Here is a 17,677-nt window from a genome sequence, read left to right as displayed (position 1 = left end):
TTGATGCTGGTGGTGGTTTTCTCGTGTGTAAATGAGGCACACCCAGGCTCTACTCCTGTGGGGAGTCACGTGTTTTATTCATCACTTGGGAAATCTCAAATGGCCATCCTCTCCCTCCGCCCCCACCACTGATTCCAAGGTGACAGAGGAACTGGTGATAAGTCTGCCCTTTTTTACCACATTAGACACCACACCTGCCAAATAGAAAACACCAAATCATGCACCGAAGAGACCGGAGGTCACATCATTAATGCCTTGCAGATCGCACCTCCACCAGGCAAATTGTTTGCCGCAGTCATGGTGGCAGGGGAGCCGCTGGCACCCGGGTCTCAGCCATCCCATTTCAGACTCTCCCTCAGGAGCGCCCTTCCAGCCGGCGCCACAGCGGTCTGCGTGGTGACAGGTGCGCGGTGCCGTGACCAGCTGGATGCCAACCCCTCGTCCCTTCAGACCGTGGTGGGACCAAATCAGTGCCCGTAGCGATGGGACCCCCTCTGACTGTGGTTCACGATATCATTTCCTAAAATGTTCTTCTGGGGGCCTGGGCCTTAGACGATGGGGTCCCCAAACGTACAGTACTCCTCGACGGCAAGGTTGTAACTGGCACCCTTCCCGTCTTTATAGGTGCTGGTCACTATCCTCATCCAGCCGCGCTCACCCTGTGGGCAGGGGGACCACACGTTAGCCTCCGTGGGTCCCATAGACCCACAGCTCCGCGAGCACGCCACCCTCTGCCCCCTCGCCACGGTCCAGGCGCCACGCCTGCTCCACCGCCCCTGCCCTTGCGTGGGACCCCTCCTCAGAAATACCTGCCGTGAAATATTTCTACTTGATTAATGTTTAACGAGTGGGGTGCGTGGCCCTGTGAGCCAAAAGCAAATGAATGCAACTAGAATGTTGACTCTTCGGGCTCGATGACTTAACTACTTATTAATATCCCAGGTTTCTAGTCCTTTCATCAAAAATATTGACATTTCATCACTTCAACATTAATCACTCTCCTGCACTTCAGAGTAATGAATTTCTGTGTCTTACACTGTTAATGGTTAATACTGAGTCTTAGAAATGGAAATTTTGGCAGTTAATTTATCTCCCTTGGATTTTTGACCCAAAAGTATTTTTGAAAAAACTCGTAATATCACTTAGAAGAGTGGAAACTACGGCAGCAGAAAGGACAAGATGGTTGTAAAGCAACAGAGGAGCTGTACTGAAAGCTCCAGAACAGTGCTTCACAACCTGGCCGGGGTCCCCAGGAGGCACTTGGCAATGTCTGGAGACACTGGTAGGGCCGCACGGGGGGTCAGGGAGGGGCCGGCGATGCCACTAAACCCCCTACAATGTATGGGACAGTGACAGCCGCCATCCCCGCTGGGAGGGCCCGACCCCTGCCGGAAGCCCCCCTGCTCGGGGCCACAGTTGGCAGCCAGGAGCCAGGACAGACCTGGGGGCGAGGGGGCTACGTGCAAACATCTTACCCACGGTTCTCCCCATGAATTCCGGACGATCCAGTACTCGGTGCCGTCGCTGACACCCCAGCCCACCACAGAGATGACGTGGTTTATGTAGGCCTGCTCCTGGTACTCCGCGTGGATGCCTCCCGTGTAGTTGACCATCTTCTCCGTCGCCATGATTCCGCAGCTGCGCGCAAGCCGTGGAAGGATTAGCACCTCGGCGGGAAGGACTCACCACGGGCCCGACGGGCCCGAGGAGCCGACTCAGACCGTGCGGGGAGGGCTCTGCGGGAGCCTCTGTCGTCCTTCACTGCGCGTGTGTGCACGTGTGCGTGTGGTGTGCATGCGCACGCCCTTCGCCCTCGCTAGCGTCCTGAGTGCCAGCTCCACGGAGGACAACGCTCGCGCAGCCCTGACGGTGAAGCCGGCCCGGGACGGGGGCCACAGGGCCCGGGCTGGCAGCGGCCCCGGCCTGCTCACCTGATGGGGCCGTTGGCGTAGATCTCGGCCATCATCTTCTCCCTGCCGGAGAGGGAGCCGTAGTCGCCGACTCTCCAGAGCGTGTAGTTCTGGATGGCGTGGCACTCCTTGAACTCGGTACACGTTCCGCACTGGTTGAACTTGTTGCACTCTGGGGGCGGCGGGCAAGGTCAGCGTGAGGCCGCCTCCCTAACCCGCGGACACAGCAGCCCGTCCACACCCGCTGTCCGCTCCGCCAGCGCGGCGATGCGCAGGCACTCGGAGGTTAGCCTCCTCTCTTCCTCCGGAGGCCGAGGACAGGGTCTTTTCACAGAACTCCGTAGCGGAAGAGTGTCATTGAATTACTAGCTTTCAGTAAGATAATTGTATTGCTAGTGAACAGGTCGGCAGGTTAGGAAAAAAATAAGCATTTTCTTTTTTTTTCCTTTTTTGGCTTAGGGAGGTATCGAGAATTAGGCTACAAAAGAGGAGGCTCTTAGCTCTGTAAGACCACACGGGCCCCTGCATCCTTCCCAGGCCCTGGCCATCTCCCGTCCTGCCTCTTGACCACTCTCGTGTTACCCACTTGTTCTAACTTCCCATCTGTCCAGATTCCCCCCCAGGACATCAGATTCCTTGAGGACCGAGTGGCTGGTTTCATTTGTCCCCAACACGCCAAATGCCCCGTGCCCAATACAGCTGGACAGGGACGGTCTTCGGCCACACTGGCTACCTCGGAGACAAGACTGTAGGGCAAACAGTCGGGTTGGCTCAGCTGTGCCGGGCCCTGCTGCCCTTGGGGGGTTCGGGGACCTGGCCGAGGCCAGGGCGACCAGTGCAGGGCGAGGCGCAGCCCCAGGGACCACCGACCCCAATCTCCAGAGCCTTCTCAGCCTCGCCAGCCCTCTCCCTGGTTCTCTGCCCCCCGCTGTGTTTGTTTACCCAACAGGACTCACCCAACCAGTCTGGGGGAATTTTCTGGCTGTGCAGCGTGGCTCGGGAGGCCAGGCGGGGGCACCCCGTGGGTGTGCGACGGCGCCCAGAGCATGCTCGGGCACCGAGGGCACAGGGGCTGCTGCAGCTCACCCTTTATGAGGGAGAGGGTGTGGGCGGAAGAGCAGCCACAGTGGCTCCCCACTCCTGCGGCCTGTCTCCGATGGCCCCAGGGGTGCCCCGGCTCTCCGCTCTGGCCACGAGGGACTCAGACGCGAACAGGTGACCTAACGCTGCCAATTACGGGTTTGGGGTTTGCACTTCCATGCCTTTGGTTCCTCAGGGGAGCAGCCCAGAGGGACGGTGCCAACCCCCGGGTCGGATGGCAGGCTGGCTCTGCTGGTGGCCGCAGGCCCCTCCGCTCCGGCTGCGCCCACACGCACAGGTCCAGGCGGGGGGAGCAGGCCGTGCTCCAGCCGGGCCCGCATGCGTCCGTTGAGGGCCGTGACCCACCTGCCGGCCTGCTCCCCTCACCACTCGGGAACATCTAGGCCTGCCTCGACAAGGCCCCACCTTCCAGAGGCCCCGGGAAACCACCCAAAGGCCAACAGGCCAGAACCCAAACCAGGCCAGTCCTGGCTCCGGGGCACGAGGCTGGAGACGGCCTCCCATCATTTCTGTAGGTCTTCCCCACGACCACCTGCCTGCTCCCCGAGCCCCACCAGCTTCAGGGGTGGGGGGCTCCCACCTCCATGCCCCCTGTACACCCCTGCCTCAGAGCGGGAGAAGCAGGGGGTCACCCGGGCTCCGGGTGGCTCCGTCCCCGGGAGGAGGGCGCTGGGGGTGGGCAGGGGCCTACCCTGGTCCTTAGCCTGGTAGTTGTTGCAGGTCTCGTCCGGGATGCCGTGCTCGTGGGCGTAGCTCCACACCGGCAGGTCGTTGCCGCCCTCGCAGGAGCCCGCGTTGGCGCAGTCGAGGACGTGCTGCACGGACAGCAGGGTGGAGGGCCAGGCCCCCTTCCTCTTGATGTTGATCCTGTCTGCAAGGGCAGCACCCACACCTGGTCAGCACGCACCCCCCACCCACCCCCACTGCCCGGCGCCTCCAGACATGGACCGTCTGTCCACACTGCCCGGCTGCGGGGGCTCCGGAAGCACCTGCTGGAGGGCTGGCAGGACAAGAACTGGGGCCGGCCCCGAGGACCAAGCCTGGAACAGGACAGTCGTGCCCCCCGGGGCGCCCCCCCCTTGTCCCCGGTGTCATCACCCAGGCCCGTGTGCTCCGTGCTGCTCCACTTGCGCTCCTCTGACCAGCCTGGGCCTTCTGAAGCTCACCGCCAATCACGGGCAATGGCCCCCCCAGCCCGCCACCCCTTCCTCATTGTCCCCTGGAGCCTGGCCACTTCCTGCCCCTTGGCTGCAGGTGGCTGCCCTGCCCTGCCCTGTCCTCGGGCCCCTGGCCTGTCCACACAATCCAGGGCACCTGCTCACCACTCCCCGGGGCTCCCCGGGCCGTAGCCCCTGCGCCCAAACACCGTGGGGGACACACAGGAGGTGCTCACAATCAGCCGCCTGAGCGCATGGGCCGCCGTCCCTAACTGCAGCCTGGCCCTGGCCACTGAGCCCCGGGAGGTCACCTCCCCGACGCAGGTTCTCCATCCTCACGCTTCCTACAACGCTTCGCCTCCATGGGTCCGGGTTTCCTTAGGTGCCGCCGCTGCGCAGGGGGATCCCCACTCCAGGGAGATGCCTGCTGACGCGGGGACCCGAGGCCCCACTGCCCGCTCGCTCCCGGCCCACAGGGACCCCGTCACCAGGGCCCCAGCCCCACCTGCCACTCCCAAACTTCACTGGAAAACTCAAAGGCAGCTCCTTCATCTCTCTGAGCCCCAACCCACCTCCTGGGACAATAGGGGCGTGACCCCGCCCCCTCCCCAAGGCCCCGTGGACCTGCCTTTCGTGAAACAGCAGCAAGGAGCGCCGGGGCCGCGGGCCCCCACGGAAGGGCGGCGTGGGCTGCGCAGTGCGGCTCCCCACGCCCCCCGGTTCTGCTCCCAGCCCCGTGGCCCCTTTATGCCTTCGGCCTAGCGCAGCCTCGCTCGCGTGCCCTCCCGCCCCCCGTGGCGAAGCTGCCAACGCGGCCGCCTGCTTCCCCAGCCTCGGCCCCTCCGTGGAGTCAGCGGGCGGCCTGGCTGCTCCACGGTGGAGGCGCCTCCTGCCCTGGGCCCGGGGCGCCCCCCCCCCCGGCAGCCACCACCCGGTGCTGCCCCCCAGGCCTGAAGCCCGCGCACGGGCGTGAGCAGCCTCCAGGCAGAGGCCCGGGGCCGGCGGGGGGCGGGGGGGCAGATGAAGGCGAAGCCGGGACCCGATGCTCAGAGGCTGCGCTGGGGGGACAAGGGGCTGGAAAGCAGATGGCGGGGGGCCCGGGCACAGGCAGCCTGGAGCATGGGGGTCGGGGTGGGACAGCCCCCTGAGGGCAGATGGCCCAGCGAGCACGGGCTCTCGCGGCGGCTGGAGGTGGCACAGTTCGGGGCCCCTGCTCGCCCAGCGCACACCTGCCCGGGGGCGGGGCCCAGGGACAGGAAGGGGGGCCAGGAGCGCGGGTTGGTGGCCGCCGGGCCACGGAAGTCCCCTGGGCGCTTCTACTTTCTCCGTGAAAGAGGAAGCCTGGCTCTGCCGCCGGGGAGAACGTTAGCAGTTGGAGGAGAAGAGGAGCCGCAGTCGTCTGCCCAGGAGAGGGGCCACCCCGGACGCGTGCAGGGGTGACCACCTGCCCATGGAACCCCGGCCGGGGCCCAAGGACGGACGCGTCCCTCCCCCACCCCATGGCCCGCAGAGGCCCTCTTTGGGCTCCGAGGGGCCCTCGCCTCCGCCCTGACCCTGGGCCTTGAGGCCCACTCGGCCGGGGCCTCCCCAAGGGCTCTCCTCTCACACCTCAACACGGGGCCTCGGCCTATCTGCCCCTTCCCTCCTCTTCCCCTAAGGGTCTCCTCGCCCATCCCCAAAAGCGAGCCAGGGCAGGGCCACCAGGGAGGCCCCAGCAGACGCCCCAGCTACAGCTGCCAGCCCTGGCGTCCAGGCCCCACCCTTCACCCCTCATCCTAGAGACAGCCCAGCAGAGGTCCCGGCCCCAGGTCCAGCCCCTGGGTGGCCCTCCCCGCGGCTGAGTCTCCTGACCTCCTTGCCCTGGACCTCAGTTCCCACATCTGCAAAATGGGAACAGTCACAGGGCAGCTCGGAGGCCTGAATGGAGCCACCCTGCTCTTAATCCACTTACTGTGAGGCCACACACCATACCAGGCCTGCCCCGGGAGCTACCCACCAGGGAGGGGGCGGTGGTCCTCTGCCCTCCCGGGGCCAGACTCCCACCCGGAGAGTCCCGTCTGCAGTGGAATTCGGGTGCCCTGCAGGCGGCTGGACCCCTGGGCGGCCACTGGGGCTGGCCGAGCCCCTCCCACGCCCTGCCAGGAGGCCAAGGCAGGGCGACATCTCCCCACCCCCGCCCCTCAGCCCTCCCCTCGCTGTGGCCAGAGGGGAAAACCAGCCAGTCTCGGTATCCCAGGCCCAGGACCGGCCTGCAGCTCAAATATTAACTGCGGCTGAAAAGCAGTTTCACTTCCCTGTCCCCAGCGCTGGCAGGCGGTTGGGCGAGTTGGCCCTTCTGGTTTGACCCCAAGTGCCTGGGGCCACAGGCTTCAGCCCTGGGCAGGCCCTCCCGGGGCGGTGAGGAGCGGCAGGGGGCACGCGTCCGTCGCCCCCCGCCGGCGAGGCCCAGACGCCTCCCGCTGTGCGCCGGGCCCGAGCACAGGGTCACGGGCACAGGGTCACGGACCGCCTGGGGGCCGTCGGTCAGGCCTCGGGGGCCGCGTCAGGGGGGCCGTGGGCGGTGGGAGGTGGCCTACCCGCCATGGCGCTGGTGCTGCCGTGGGCCCAGCAGGAGCCGCAGTACTGGGGGATGTGCTGGTTCCTGGTGGCGCTGGCGTAGTTGACTCCGTTCACGTTGCGCCAGTCCCAGCTCTTGGGCAGGTCCGACGGGGACAGGTACTCATGAGGCCGGGGGTACGTCCTGGAAGAGACCGGCCGACAGGGTCAGTGCCCACTGCCCTCCCCCAGGTGAGAGCGGGTGGTGAGCCCCTCCGTCAGCAGGGGACCCCTCGGTCACCAGGGGAGCCCCCGTCAGCAGGGACCCTCCGTCAGCAGGGGACCCGTCCATCACCAGGGGAGCCCCTCTGTCACCAAGGGACCCCTCTGCCAGCAGGGGAGCCCACCCCCCAGGATGAGGGGACGCAGGAAGCAGCAGGCCCCAGGCCGCCCCGCAGCGCCCCCGAGGCCCCAGGCGAGGCCCGGCCGCGGCAGGTCGCGGGAACCGGCCAAGCGCATTGCGGGCTTTGCCCCGGGAGGTCAGGGAGGCCGCCCCGGCCCTGGGCCCGCCGTGGCCGAGCCCCGAGAGCGCCCACCTGCGCCCCAGCCCCGCCAGCTGGTCCGCCCGCAGGGGCCGCCGGCAGCCCTGGGCCCGCAGGAGGGAGGCCGCGGCCGGCGCCCCCGCCAGCAGCCCGAGCAGCAGCAGCCGCAGCAGCGGCCCGGACGGCGCCATGGCTCCGGCCTCGCCCGCCCGCCCCGCCCCGCCCCGCCCCGCCGGGCCTTAAGGTGGCCGCGCCCTGACCCACCCCGGGGCGGGCCGCACCCCCGCCCCGCCCCGCCCCGCCCCGCCCGCCCCGGCCCGCCCCGGGCGAGCACCTGCCGCCGCCCCCAGCCCGGGGCTGCCGGCCGAGCGGGAGGGGCCGGGCTAGCATCCGCCCGGGAGGACTTCACTGGGCTCCGGATCCTGACTACAGCGCGACTCGCCCAGACGCTGGGAAGGCGCTCCCGCGGCCCCCCGACGGCTCGGGCAGAAAGGGGAAGCCCAAGCAGATGTGGGTCCCCCGGCCTGGGTTTAGGACTGACTTAAGTGTGTCCCCCCTCCTGCCCCTGGTGAGTGGCAGCCACCTGAGAGGCCACCGCGGCCTCCTGCCCTCCTGCCCTCCTGCCCTCGGAGGCCCAGGCCCGGCTGTGCTCCAGGGGCCTCCGGAGCTCGCGCGCTCGCGCTCTCCTGCCGAGGAACGGGGCCTCCCCCGGGCCCGCGCCCAGCTGGCAGTCCCCAAGGAAGACGCCCGTGGGCTTCCTGCAATTCCCGCGAGCCCCCTGGGGGGCCCTGCGGTCCCAGCCGCACCAGGAGGCCTGCCCGGGGGTGCCGTCGGGGCCCGGGCCCTGTTCACCAGTCCAGAAGCTGAGCCCCGTGAAGCATGGCCAGGGCCACGAGCAGACCCGGGCTTTACCCACGATGTGTCTTTCGTCTTCCCGAACAGCCGGCTCCTGTAACCCTCAGTCCCAGACAGCTCATCGTGGGGGTGGGCTGGGCGCCGCCCGATCCTGCAGGGCAGCACTCCCGCTGGAGCGGGGGTGGGGGCCCTTCAGCTTTGCCCCACCGGGTGCCCGGGGCCTGCCTCAGAGCCCTCTGCCCCGCTCTGGGTGTGAGGCCCCTGGGCCAGACTTCCCATTCCACCTCAGGTCAGCTACGTGACTCAGGTCACCTACATGGGGAAGAAAGCCGGTGCACTGTCCCTCTCACGTCGCCGGGTGTGTGTGTGGGGGGGTGTCTTCCTAAAAGGTGGACTTCTGGTACCCGCTAAGGAAAAAGCTAAGAGCTCATCATCGCTTGGGAACAGCCAGAGAGGTCACAACATTGTGAGTGACACATACTGTTGGGGGGCCTCCTGCACCCACAGACTGTCAGGGCCCAGAAGGTGCAAAGGCCAACCACGGGTTTCCCAACAAGGGACGAGGAGGGCTCACTCAGGCTTCCCCTCAATGGCTGGGCTGTGAGGTCCGGGGCCTCATCCCTAATATTGGGTGAAAATGTGCTGACTTACAAGCTTTTCTACTGTAGGGGCCGAGGGCAGGTCACCCCGAGATGGCCACTTGGCATGAAGGTGATTCGGAGCTGCAGGCTCGAGAGAAACTCCGGCCCCTCCCGCACCTCCGCACAAGCACCTAAACTGGGAGCCTTTCCCAGGACGGGGGTTACTCGCAGAGACAGACTTGATCCGAGCGGCCCCTCCGTGGGGGACAGACGTCTAGTTACGGAGCCCGCTCTCCGTGGCGCCCCGTGAACTGCGTTCCTCCGCTCTCAGCGCCCAGACCCCGTCCCCGACGCTGTCCCCATCATTTGGGATGTCCCAGTCGCCTCATTTTCACCGACCGTCTTGGGAATTTCTGTCTGTGTGGATTCCCCGTCTGTAGGCAATTAAGTTTGCTCCTCTGCTGTTACTCTGCGTCAGGTCATTCTATTCTCACTCCAGCTGGGACAGTCTTTGAGGGGGGACAGGAGTCCTTGCTCCCCAACACCACTCATACAGCCACTGGGAGAATGGGCTGCTCTGAAGACACCCTGGGTGTAGACCCTGTGCTCAGATCCCCAAGCCAGTGTGGACGGGGACCTGCACGAGGCCTTCATTTTCATTTTACTCCAAGCCCTGCAAATTCTTTGCGGGGCTTGACTGATCATGAGGCCTCTCTGGGCCAGGGTCAGACAGAGGGGTTGTCTCTAAAGGTCCCCTGACCCACTCCCAGCATGAGATTTGGGTCCCATCCCCTCGCCCCAAGCACCCAGCGGGGGTCTGAGAATTGCACTCAGTCCTGACATCGCCTGGCAGCAGCTGGCACAAGGTAAGGGCTCGGCCCTACGAGGCTGCCCCCGCATCAGAGGCCAGTCGTGAGCTCCAGGCTGTAACTCGTGCTTCTGACCCATCGACTCCAGACGGGAGGTTCTGAAGGCCCCTTCCTTACCCTCAATTAGTTTGCAGAGCGTCGCACAGAACTCAGGAAACACATTTACCAGCGTATTACAGGATAAGAATCAACAGCCAGATGAAGAGATAGAGCAAGGAATGTGGAAGGGTGTGGAGTTTGAGGCTCTCTCTCCAGGCGCCTCCCCCCCCTCCAAGGGGAGGTCGGGAGAAGGGACTAGAAATTGCAACCGACTAGTCACAAGATGGACCTGGGGGCTACCAGCCCCTGTCTTGGGGTGGGGTCCACGGTGGCCTCTATTAACATAACAAGACACCTAGGGGCGCCTGGGGGTGTCAGCCGGCTGAGTGTCTGATCTCAGCTCAGGTCTCCATCTCGAGGTCTCGAGTTCAAGCTTCGCCTTGAACTGGCGAAGAGCCTGGGCCTGGAGCCTTCTTTTAAAAAAAATAAAAATAAAAACATTAAAAAATATAAATAAATAAATAAATAAATAAATAAATAAATAAATACCCACCTTTATCGCCCTTTACCGCTTTCAAAATTCCAAAGGTTTAGGGACTTGTGAGCCAGAAACTGCAGACGAAGACCAGATACTGCGTTCATCGGCCCCACCAAGTGCGTCTCTCCCATAAATCCCAGCACTGCGCGCAAGAGGTCAGAAGCAGGTGCCGGGAGGGCCGGGGATGTTCAGGCCCCCGGGCTGTGACAGAGCTGACCCTGCGCTCACCGGGATCCTCCTGACTGGGAAGCAACTCGCACTCAGACAAGGATGGAAAGCGCAGCCAGGGGAGGGGAGGGAGTTGGACATTTATTTTTTTTTAAGGTTTTTATTTATTTATCCATGCGAGACCCAGAGAGAGGGGCAGAGACACAGGCAGAGGGAGAAGCAGGCTCCCTACTGGGAGCCTGACGCGGGACTCGATCCCGGGACCCCGGGGTCACGCCCTGGGCCGAAGGCAGATGCTCAACGGCCATGCCACCCAGGCGCCCATTTAACACCATACATTTCAAGGCACCGAGGAGGAAGTGAGGTTCCCCCGCCCATGGGCCCGGGCTCTCCCTCCCTGCGGCCGGGGCCGGGGCCGTGGTCTTGGAGTGGAGCAGGTCGGCCTCGGGGCTCTGGGCTCCGCCGAGGGCCCAGCGCCAGCGGCCCTGGAAGGTTCCCCAGGGCCCAGTGGGAGGACACGCCAGGGAACTGCCCAGCCCGGTGCCCGTGGAGCCCACCCAGCACCTGCCGCCCTCAGGGCGGGGCCACCCTCCCATCCCTTTCCCCCCCCCATCCCTGGCCCCCACGTTTGGAGGAAAAGCACTGGTTTCTGTGCGTGGCCTGGGCTCGGGCGGCTCCACTCTGGGGCCCCCAGACCGCAGCCTGGGCCCGCCCCTGCCCCCCAGCTCCTCGGCCTCTGGCAGAGTCTGGAGCCGCATCTAACGGGGGGCTCGGGGCTCTCCAGAGTCCACCACGGGGTTCTGACCCCGGGACCGACCTTGCGCCCGAGGCCCCCTTCCTGGATGTAACGGAGTCATACCTGCACCCTGGTGCTTCAAGGCAGAGGTGATGGCGTTCTAGAAGGCTCTCCACTCCGGGAGGCGCCTGCTCTCTCATCTGGTTCTGGGCACAAGCCTGAGCGGCCGAGTCAGGTGCTCTCACCCCCTTTACAGGTGGGGAGACCGGCTGCAGGGAGGTGGAGAGACCTTGGGTCAACAGGCGGGAGGCCCGGGGGCGCAGGTGTCACCCTCCCTCACAGTTCAGCCCGTGAAGTGTCCGGGCGCGCTCACGGGCCCCCCCCATGCCCCAGCCCCAACACAGAAGCCTACTCATTCCTGAAGGTAAGAGCGATTTCTCCCCTCGTGGGGACACGGACACGCGTGCTTTGCAGTGGGGCCGCGGCCCGCTCGCTACCCGAAGAGCACACGGGGCGAGCTTTGGTTTACTGTGCGGTTGCTCAAGACCCTTTCTCTCCTCGTGCCATGTGTCTGGCTCCCACGCGCGAGCTGCGGACACTCTGCCTCTTGTTCCGCCTTCCTGAGTTTGGCCACATCCTGGATACGGCGTTTGTTTTGGGGGACTCCACCAGCACTCCGTGGGCAAGCCCGGCTTTGCAGGGTGCAGTGGCTGCCTTGCCGGCCACGCGCCTGTCACTTCGCAGACGCCTCTGCAGCGAACGCCCGGCGGACTACAGAGGGGGGCACACAGGCTGTCCCACCGCTGTCCCCAGCGCCATCCTCCCCTCTCTCGGCTGCGCGTGAATGCCTGGGGGGAAACATGGCTTCCTGGGGTCACATTTGTGGGGCTGACCCGCCAGCATCACCTTCAGGACACGTGGGTCACCGCTGGGCATGTGACATGGAGCCCGCTCAGGAGCTGGCCCGTGACCGGAGGGGTCTTGCTCACTCACCTGATCGAATCTGCTCTGTCTCTATAGTCAGGTGGTCGGCAAGTATTTGTTGGGCACCTGGTTTGTGCCAGACCACTGTCCCGGCCCTGGGGACACCTCAGTGATGAGTCCCACGGGGCCTGCGAGAGACAGGGCGCCCTCCAGGGCCTAGAGCTCCAGGCCTAGGATGGTCCTCACAGCTTTCCAAGGGGTTGGGATTGAATGATGAGGACATAGCCATGGAAAGTGCTGAACTTTTAAAACAGAAGGAAGAATGGGTGCAAAGGCCTTGGGGGGACGCCTGGGTGGCTCAGTGGTAGAGCGTCTGCCTTTGGCTCAGGGCGTGATCCCAGTTGAGGGATCGAGTCCCGCATCGGGCTCCCCTTAGGGAGCTCCTCCCTCTGCGTCTCTCTGTGTCTCTCAGGAATAACTAAATAAAATCTTAAAAAAAAAAAAGGAATACATACACATTGGTAGGCCTGACCAGCCGGAAGAAGCCGGTGGGGAGCATGGCAGCAGGGATGGCTGGCCAGGAGGTAGGCAGGGGTGAAGTCGCCCGGGAGCAAACAGGACCCTCAACGCCCCTTCCTGACCTCCCAGCTGCAGGGCCCACGGCCTGGAGCACTGCAGTCCAGCCCACACCTCCCACACGGCCTGACCTTTCTGCCCACCTCCCCGTCCCTCCCTCCCCAGGGGAGGCCTACACCTCACCCCCTCTGTGCCCTGACAGGTGTCTTCCCATCAGAGATCTGAACCCAACACATCAGCAGTGGCAAGAGGGCCGAGGGGTTGACTGTACCCTGCTTGCAGCTTGTTTCCCGGAAGGTAGGGGACGACGTCTGATTTTCGCTTCATAAGATCCCTCTTGTGACCACTGGGAGGGTGAAATGGAAGGAGGCAAGAGCAGGGGGCAGGTAGGGGCTGCCGTGGTCCCGGATGGGAGAGTTGCTGATGACCGGGCAGGGATGCTCCCGGAGAAGCGGTGACAGTGGATGCGTGGGGTTATGGGCCCAGGAGGTGGGGGCCACTGGGCCAACACCCTTATAGGGCAGAGGTGACGAGGAAGGCGAGCTGAGCGGTCCGGACGCCCCAGATGCCCAGCTGGAGGCCACTGGCCAGTCTGCTCCCTGACTCCTCGTAGTGTACCCTGGATGTCAGCGTCCGAAGACCTGTGAGCCTTGTCCCTTCGCTGGAGGACAGGCCCGAGGACACCGTGCATTTGAAGTTCTCTGCAGAGAACTTGGCAAAGGCCAGCGGGCAGGGCTTGGTGCTGTCCCGTCTCTGCAAACCTCCCACTCCTCCCAGGTCCCCGGAGCCCCTAAATCGGACTCAGCCAATATTGGTTGGGTAAACGAATGGATTTCTGAGACTTTACAACAGAGGGTTCTTGGACAAACATGGGGCTTGAAAAAGTCTACGTTTTTGTTTGATTTTAGCTCCAGGTATTGAACCATCCCCTGCTTATCTCTGCTCCTGCCCCGGCAGGTTGCTTATCAGGAACTGCACACCTTGGGAGAGGCGAGAGATGCGCTTGAGAAGGTTGTGTCCAGACACCTCAGAATCACAGCAGTTGGGGGGCCAGCGTGCGCCTGTGTGCTTCCTCCTGGAAACCAGAGACACCACAGCCCAGGATGCGGACTCCCTGCGTCCCCGGAGAGGTGGCACCGCGGTCACATTGTGCGGCCCCAAGGCTGGAAGGGAGCCCGGGTCGCCCAGCGGGTGAAAACCAGCAGCGCCTCCCTGGTCCTTCTCTCCTCTGCTTAGTTATTCATCCTCCCAGAACTTTCTTGTACAGTAAGAGAGCACACAGCAAGGCAGAGTACAAGAAAGTAGAACTCGGTTCATCTGATGATCTGCCCACACCCGCTGACTCACTCATAATGGCCCCTCAGATGTCAGTTTCTTGCTAAGACATTTGGAAAAATTTTCTGCTTCTGAATCACAAGCAAACACTATAATTCAACAATCTTCTTGGAGTTATTCAAGGAACTTCAACGCGCTCAGAAGTGGACGGATCAGGGGCGGAGGAAATCAATGAAATCTCTGAGTCCTCTGTTTTTCTCCTAATTACATTTCATTTGCCCAGCGGATGGGGGGGGGGGGCCTCCATCTGACCGCCGAGGGACACCTCCTGGGGGAAGTCTGGAAGCAGCCGATTGGGGGTTTCTGGGTGACACTTGGTTTTTCTTATCATCTTAGTTCTGTGCCCATAATAGAGCCAAGTGTCATGCAGGAAAAGGCTTGCCATCGCCACATCTTCTGGTGGACTGATGGCCACGGCCACCAGGGGACAGAGGGTGCTTCAGCTAAGGGCCGGCCTGGGGGTATTTGATCGTCCTTGGGCCTCATCATGGGCATGGTGCACGCTCAGGGGGCCCCGCTCCTGCCTTCTGCCCTCTTGGGCCATGCTCACTAACGCTCGGCCCTGGGCCGTCACTGCCCTTCCTTGTGGGGAGAGGAGGGGCCCATCACTCATCACCGACGGACACTTCCAATCCCTTGGGCCTGGCAGGAGGACAGAACATGGGGGACGCCCTCCAGGGACACTGCTCACTTGCATCCCAGGAAGGGGCCGTTTCTATTGGTCAGAGAGAGGCTCGCACATCCACCAGTCCTCTGGCTTTTGCTAAGCTGGCGGTCAGAGGGGAGCTCCTTCCCCCGGGGCGGGGGCTGGCTTGGCAAACACGGGGGCAACGGCGCGGAGACGGGGCGGACTGCCCATCACAGCGACCGCCTTCCCCTGCTCCATCCACACGGCTCAGTCCCCGGTGCACAGCCCCCGGGGCCCCAGCACCCAGTCGGCACCCAGCTCCCAGGTGCTGTGCACACATCTGCTTCCGTCCCGCCGAGCCCATGTGAGAAACCACACCCACGAAGGGGTGCTGGGGGTCGGCCCCCGCGTCTCTCTTCCCGCAAGCCTGGGTCTCAGGACCATCGTCCCATTTTATAGCTGGGGAAGTTGAGGTTTCGGGAGGAGGGGCCTGGTGCCACCAAGCCTCCCGCCCGACGGCCCCGCCCCTCGCGGTGGCCAAAGCTCAGCAGAGCAGCCCAGACTGAGTCAACACCACCTGGAGCTGGGAATCAAAGCAAACAGGGTCCCCCCCTTCTTTTTTGCCAACCGCCCCATTAACAGAAAAACCTTTTAAGCGCCCATCTGGAGAGCTGGTCTTTCCCCTCCCTGAGCAAACGGAGATGACCAAGAGGAATGTGCTCCCGGGCGAGGTTCGGGAGGGCCCCGAGAATGAACACAGGCGGGTCACAGCTGCGCCTCGGCCCGGCCAACGCGGCCCCTTTCAGCGCCGCCAGCCACGGCTTCCCGGAATGGCGCGTGCGGTCGCTCATCGACAGCCCCTTCCTGACATCCAGCCTTCTTGGAACAGTCTAGACTTTCAGCCTAGACCACCGCTCAGGGGCCCGGGGCGCGAGTCCTCAGGCGCCGTGCCCCCACCTCACCATCGGGACAGCCTCGTGAATAAGTACATTATTGGCTTTAGGAAAACTTGCCGCCCTCAGCAAGGCGGCCCCGGCGTCTCCCCAAACGTTCACTGAGGCCCTCCCGTGTCAGGCCCGCGGGGACGCGGCAGCTCCCAGGCTGGCAGGGAGATGCGGCGTGAGGATAAGCTGCAAACCCGCTGAAAACCGGGGGCTGGGGCCCGCGGGGGGCTCCCACCGGGCTGCTGCGGGAGCGGAGCGGGGGGCTGCCTTGGAGTTCTGAGGTCCCGGGAGCAGGGGAGGGTGGGGAGGGCAGGTGAGGGGTCAGAGGGAAGAGCACAGGAGGGAAGGTAGGCAACTTCTAGGGGAGCTGAAGGGTTGATTCTGTGTATGTATCTATTTTTTTTTAACGTGTGAAAAAATGCTAAGTACATGCAGATTTCCCCCTCTCGAAATTGCACTTTCTTCTCTTTACCTTCGGGGTGGCAGGGTTTGGGCCAGAAGCATCTGCAATCATGTGGTCATTCAGCTGGGAGTAGAAAAACATTCCAACCTTAGAGATGTTGCAAGAGTATTAATCTTGTACTTAGTTTGCAAAGATTCACCAATTGTTAACATTTTGCCACATTTGTTTAACCTGTCTCTCGACATTTATCACATTGTTACCGTGGTTGCCCAACTGTTTGCCAGTAAGCTGGGGGCAAGGTGACTCCTGACCCTGAACGTTTCGTAGTATCTCTTGAAAACAAGAATTTCCATTTGTGTAACCGTTAGGCCAGGATCGAATTCAGGAAATACACGGTGGATACAATGTGGTTACTCTGTCTACACGGTCTGTATTCAGGTTTCTTAGCTGTCCTGCTAGTGTCCTTTACGGCAGCTTCTCGGCGGGGCCGGGATCCGACCGAGGGTCACCCGGAGCTCTTGGTCCGCACATGGCACATGGCCCGTGAGGTCACTGGACAGTGCAGGACAAGCAGGCCTGTGCTGGCACCCACGGGGCAAAGTCCTTCTTCTCCACGTCTGATTTCTCCTGAGGGATTCCAGCTCCTCCTACATTGAGGCTCAGCTCCTTTGGGAGAAGTAGAGGCTGTTTTGCAGCCCAAAGGCCCCTCCTACAAAGCAGTTAGTGACTTTCCTGTCCTTACCACTGACCTCCCACCTTGGGCCTCCCAGGTTTGTGCAAAGTAGGCAGGGTTTAGGAGCTGCAGGTCTGGGTGGGGCTCGGCCCAGGCAGGACCGACCTTTCCGCCAAGGTCACCTGCCAGTGGGAGGCAGGGGAGGGAGCGCCCCCGGGAGGGTCTGATACCTTCCATTCTGCCTTTGAATCCGGGTCCAGGGGCCAGTGTCCGCCACCGAGAGCTCCTCCATCGGCTCAGAGCCCCCCGCGCACGGGTCTCCTTCATTTCCACATCCCCGGCTCCCGCTGCGAGCCCAGCACACGGCAGGTCCCTGTGTGTAGCTGTTCCAAGAGTGGGGACCTTGGGAGCTCGGCCAACACTGGAGAGGGGGTCTGGGGATGCAGGTGCCCCCCGGTGTGGTTGTCCGCTGCTGCCCCAGGAGCTTCGGCATGCAGGGCAGGGGAAGAGCCACGCCGGTGTGAACGTGCGTGGCAAGGGAGGGCAGGTGGCCACGAGCCTGGTGGCCCAGTGTAGCAGCATCGTGAGCCCTGACAGGGCCGCTTTCTGAGGACCAAAGCCCAGGAGAGGGGCTGGAGAGGAAGCGTGGGGCCACGCTGGGAAAGGCCTGGATGGTGAGCCCTGGAGTCGAGATTGTGCCTCTTGACAGCACTTCCCCAAACTCTGAAGATCACTCGTTGCCTTTACAACTCTCGCCAAGTTCAAAGAAAACTTTCTCTCATTAGCCTTTTCCTATTATAAATACTAATTAATTTTTTTCTTGTTATCATTAGACAATGTGAAAATAAAAATGTCCACCCATGTCTCCCTGAAGGGCAGCTCAGTGGCTGTCTGACCACTCCTGAGGAAAGACAGCTGGAGACCCTGGGAGCTATGGCTGGTTCTGAAGGCCAGGGAGGGGCATGTCTCGCTGGCTGTGGGACTATGGTGAAGTCACTTCATGCTCTGGATACGTGGCCTCCCCTGTCAAGTGATGGGTTGAGACAAAGGATTCCTCATGATACTGCTGGCTTGGTCAGGGAAAGCTCTCTGGAAGTGGTCTGGTCACCCCATGAGCTGGGAACTGTGGCTCCCTTGTCATATCATGAGCCCCCCCAGCAGGG

The 17,677-nt window shown here is 63.1% G+C and overlaps 1 protein-coding gene across 1 annotated transcript; it reads right to left on the bottom strand.

The window, feature by feature from the left end:
• Positions 1-53: 53 nt before the first annotated feature.
• CTSZ (cathepsin Z) lies at positions 54-7,456 on the bottom strand. Its single transcript, XM_055301862.1, has 6 exons — positions 7,300-7,456; positions 6,745-6,908; positions 3,703-3,882; positions 1,932-2,082; positions 1,476-1,638; positions 54-659 (listed from the first exon to the last, which is right to left on the bottom strand). The coding sequence occupies exons 1-6, from the start codon at positions 7,434-7,436 to the stop codon at positions 549-551; spliced, it is 906 nt and encodes a 301-aa protein (XP_055157837.1). The 5' UTR covers positions 7,437-7,456; the 3' UTR covers positions 54-548.
• Positions 7,457-17,677: the final 10,221 nt, after the last annotated feature.

This window comes from Nyctereutes procyonoides, unplaced genomic scaffold (genome assembly GCF_905146905.1).
Source record: "Nyctereutes procyonoides isolate TBG_1078 unplaced genomic scaffold, NYPRO_anot_genome, whole genome shotgun sequence".
In the NCBI taxonomy this organism is placed as follows: Eukaryota; Metazoa; Chordata; class Mammalia; order Carnivora; family Canidae; genus Nyctereutes; species Nyctereutes procyonoides.
The sequence above is the reverse complement of the archived record's forward strand: the minus strand, read 5'-3'. Positions and strand labels throughout refer to the sequence as shown.

Bases quoted from the DNA above. Each gene is read 5' to 3' on its own strand.
- CTSZ (XM_055301862.1), bottom strand. From the start codon at position 7,436: ATGGCGCCGTCCGGGCCGCTGCTGCGGCTGCTGCTGCTCGGGCTGCTG. The intron at 6,909-7,299 runs GTGGGCGCTCTC...GGTCTCTTCCAG, and splicing joins CTGGCGGGGCTGGGGCGCAG to GACGTACCCCCGGCCTCATG. The intron at 660-1,475 runs GTAAGATGTTTG...CCCTGCCCACAG, and splicing joins ATTCATGGGGAGAACCGTGG to GGTGAGCGCGGCTGGATGAG.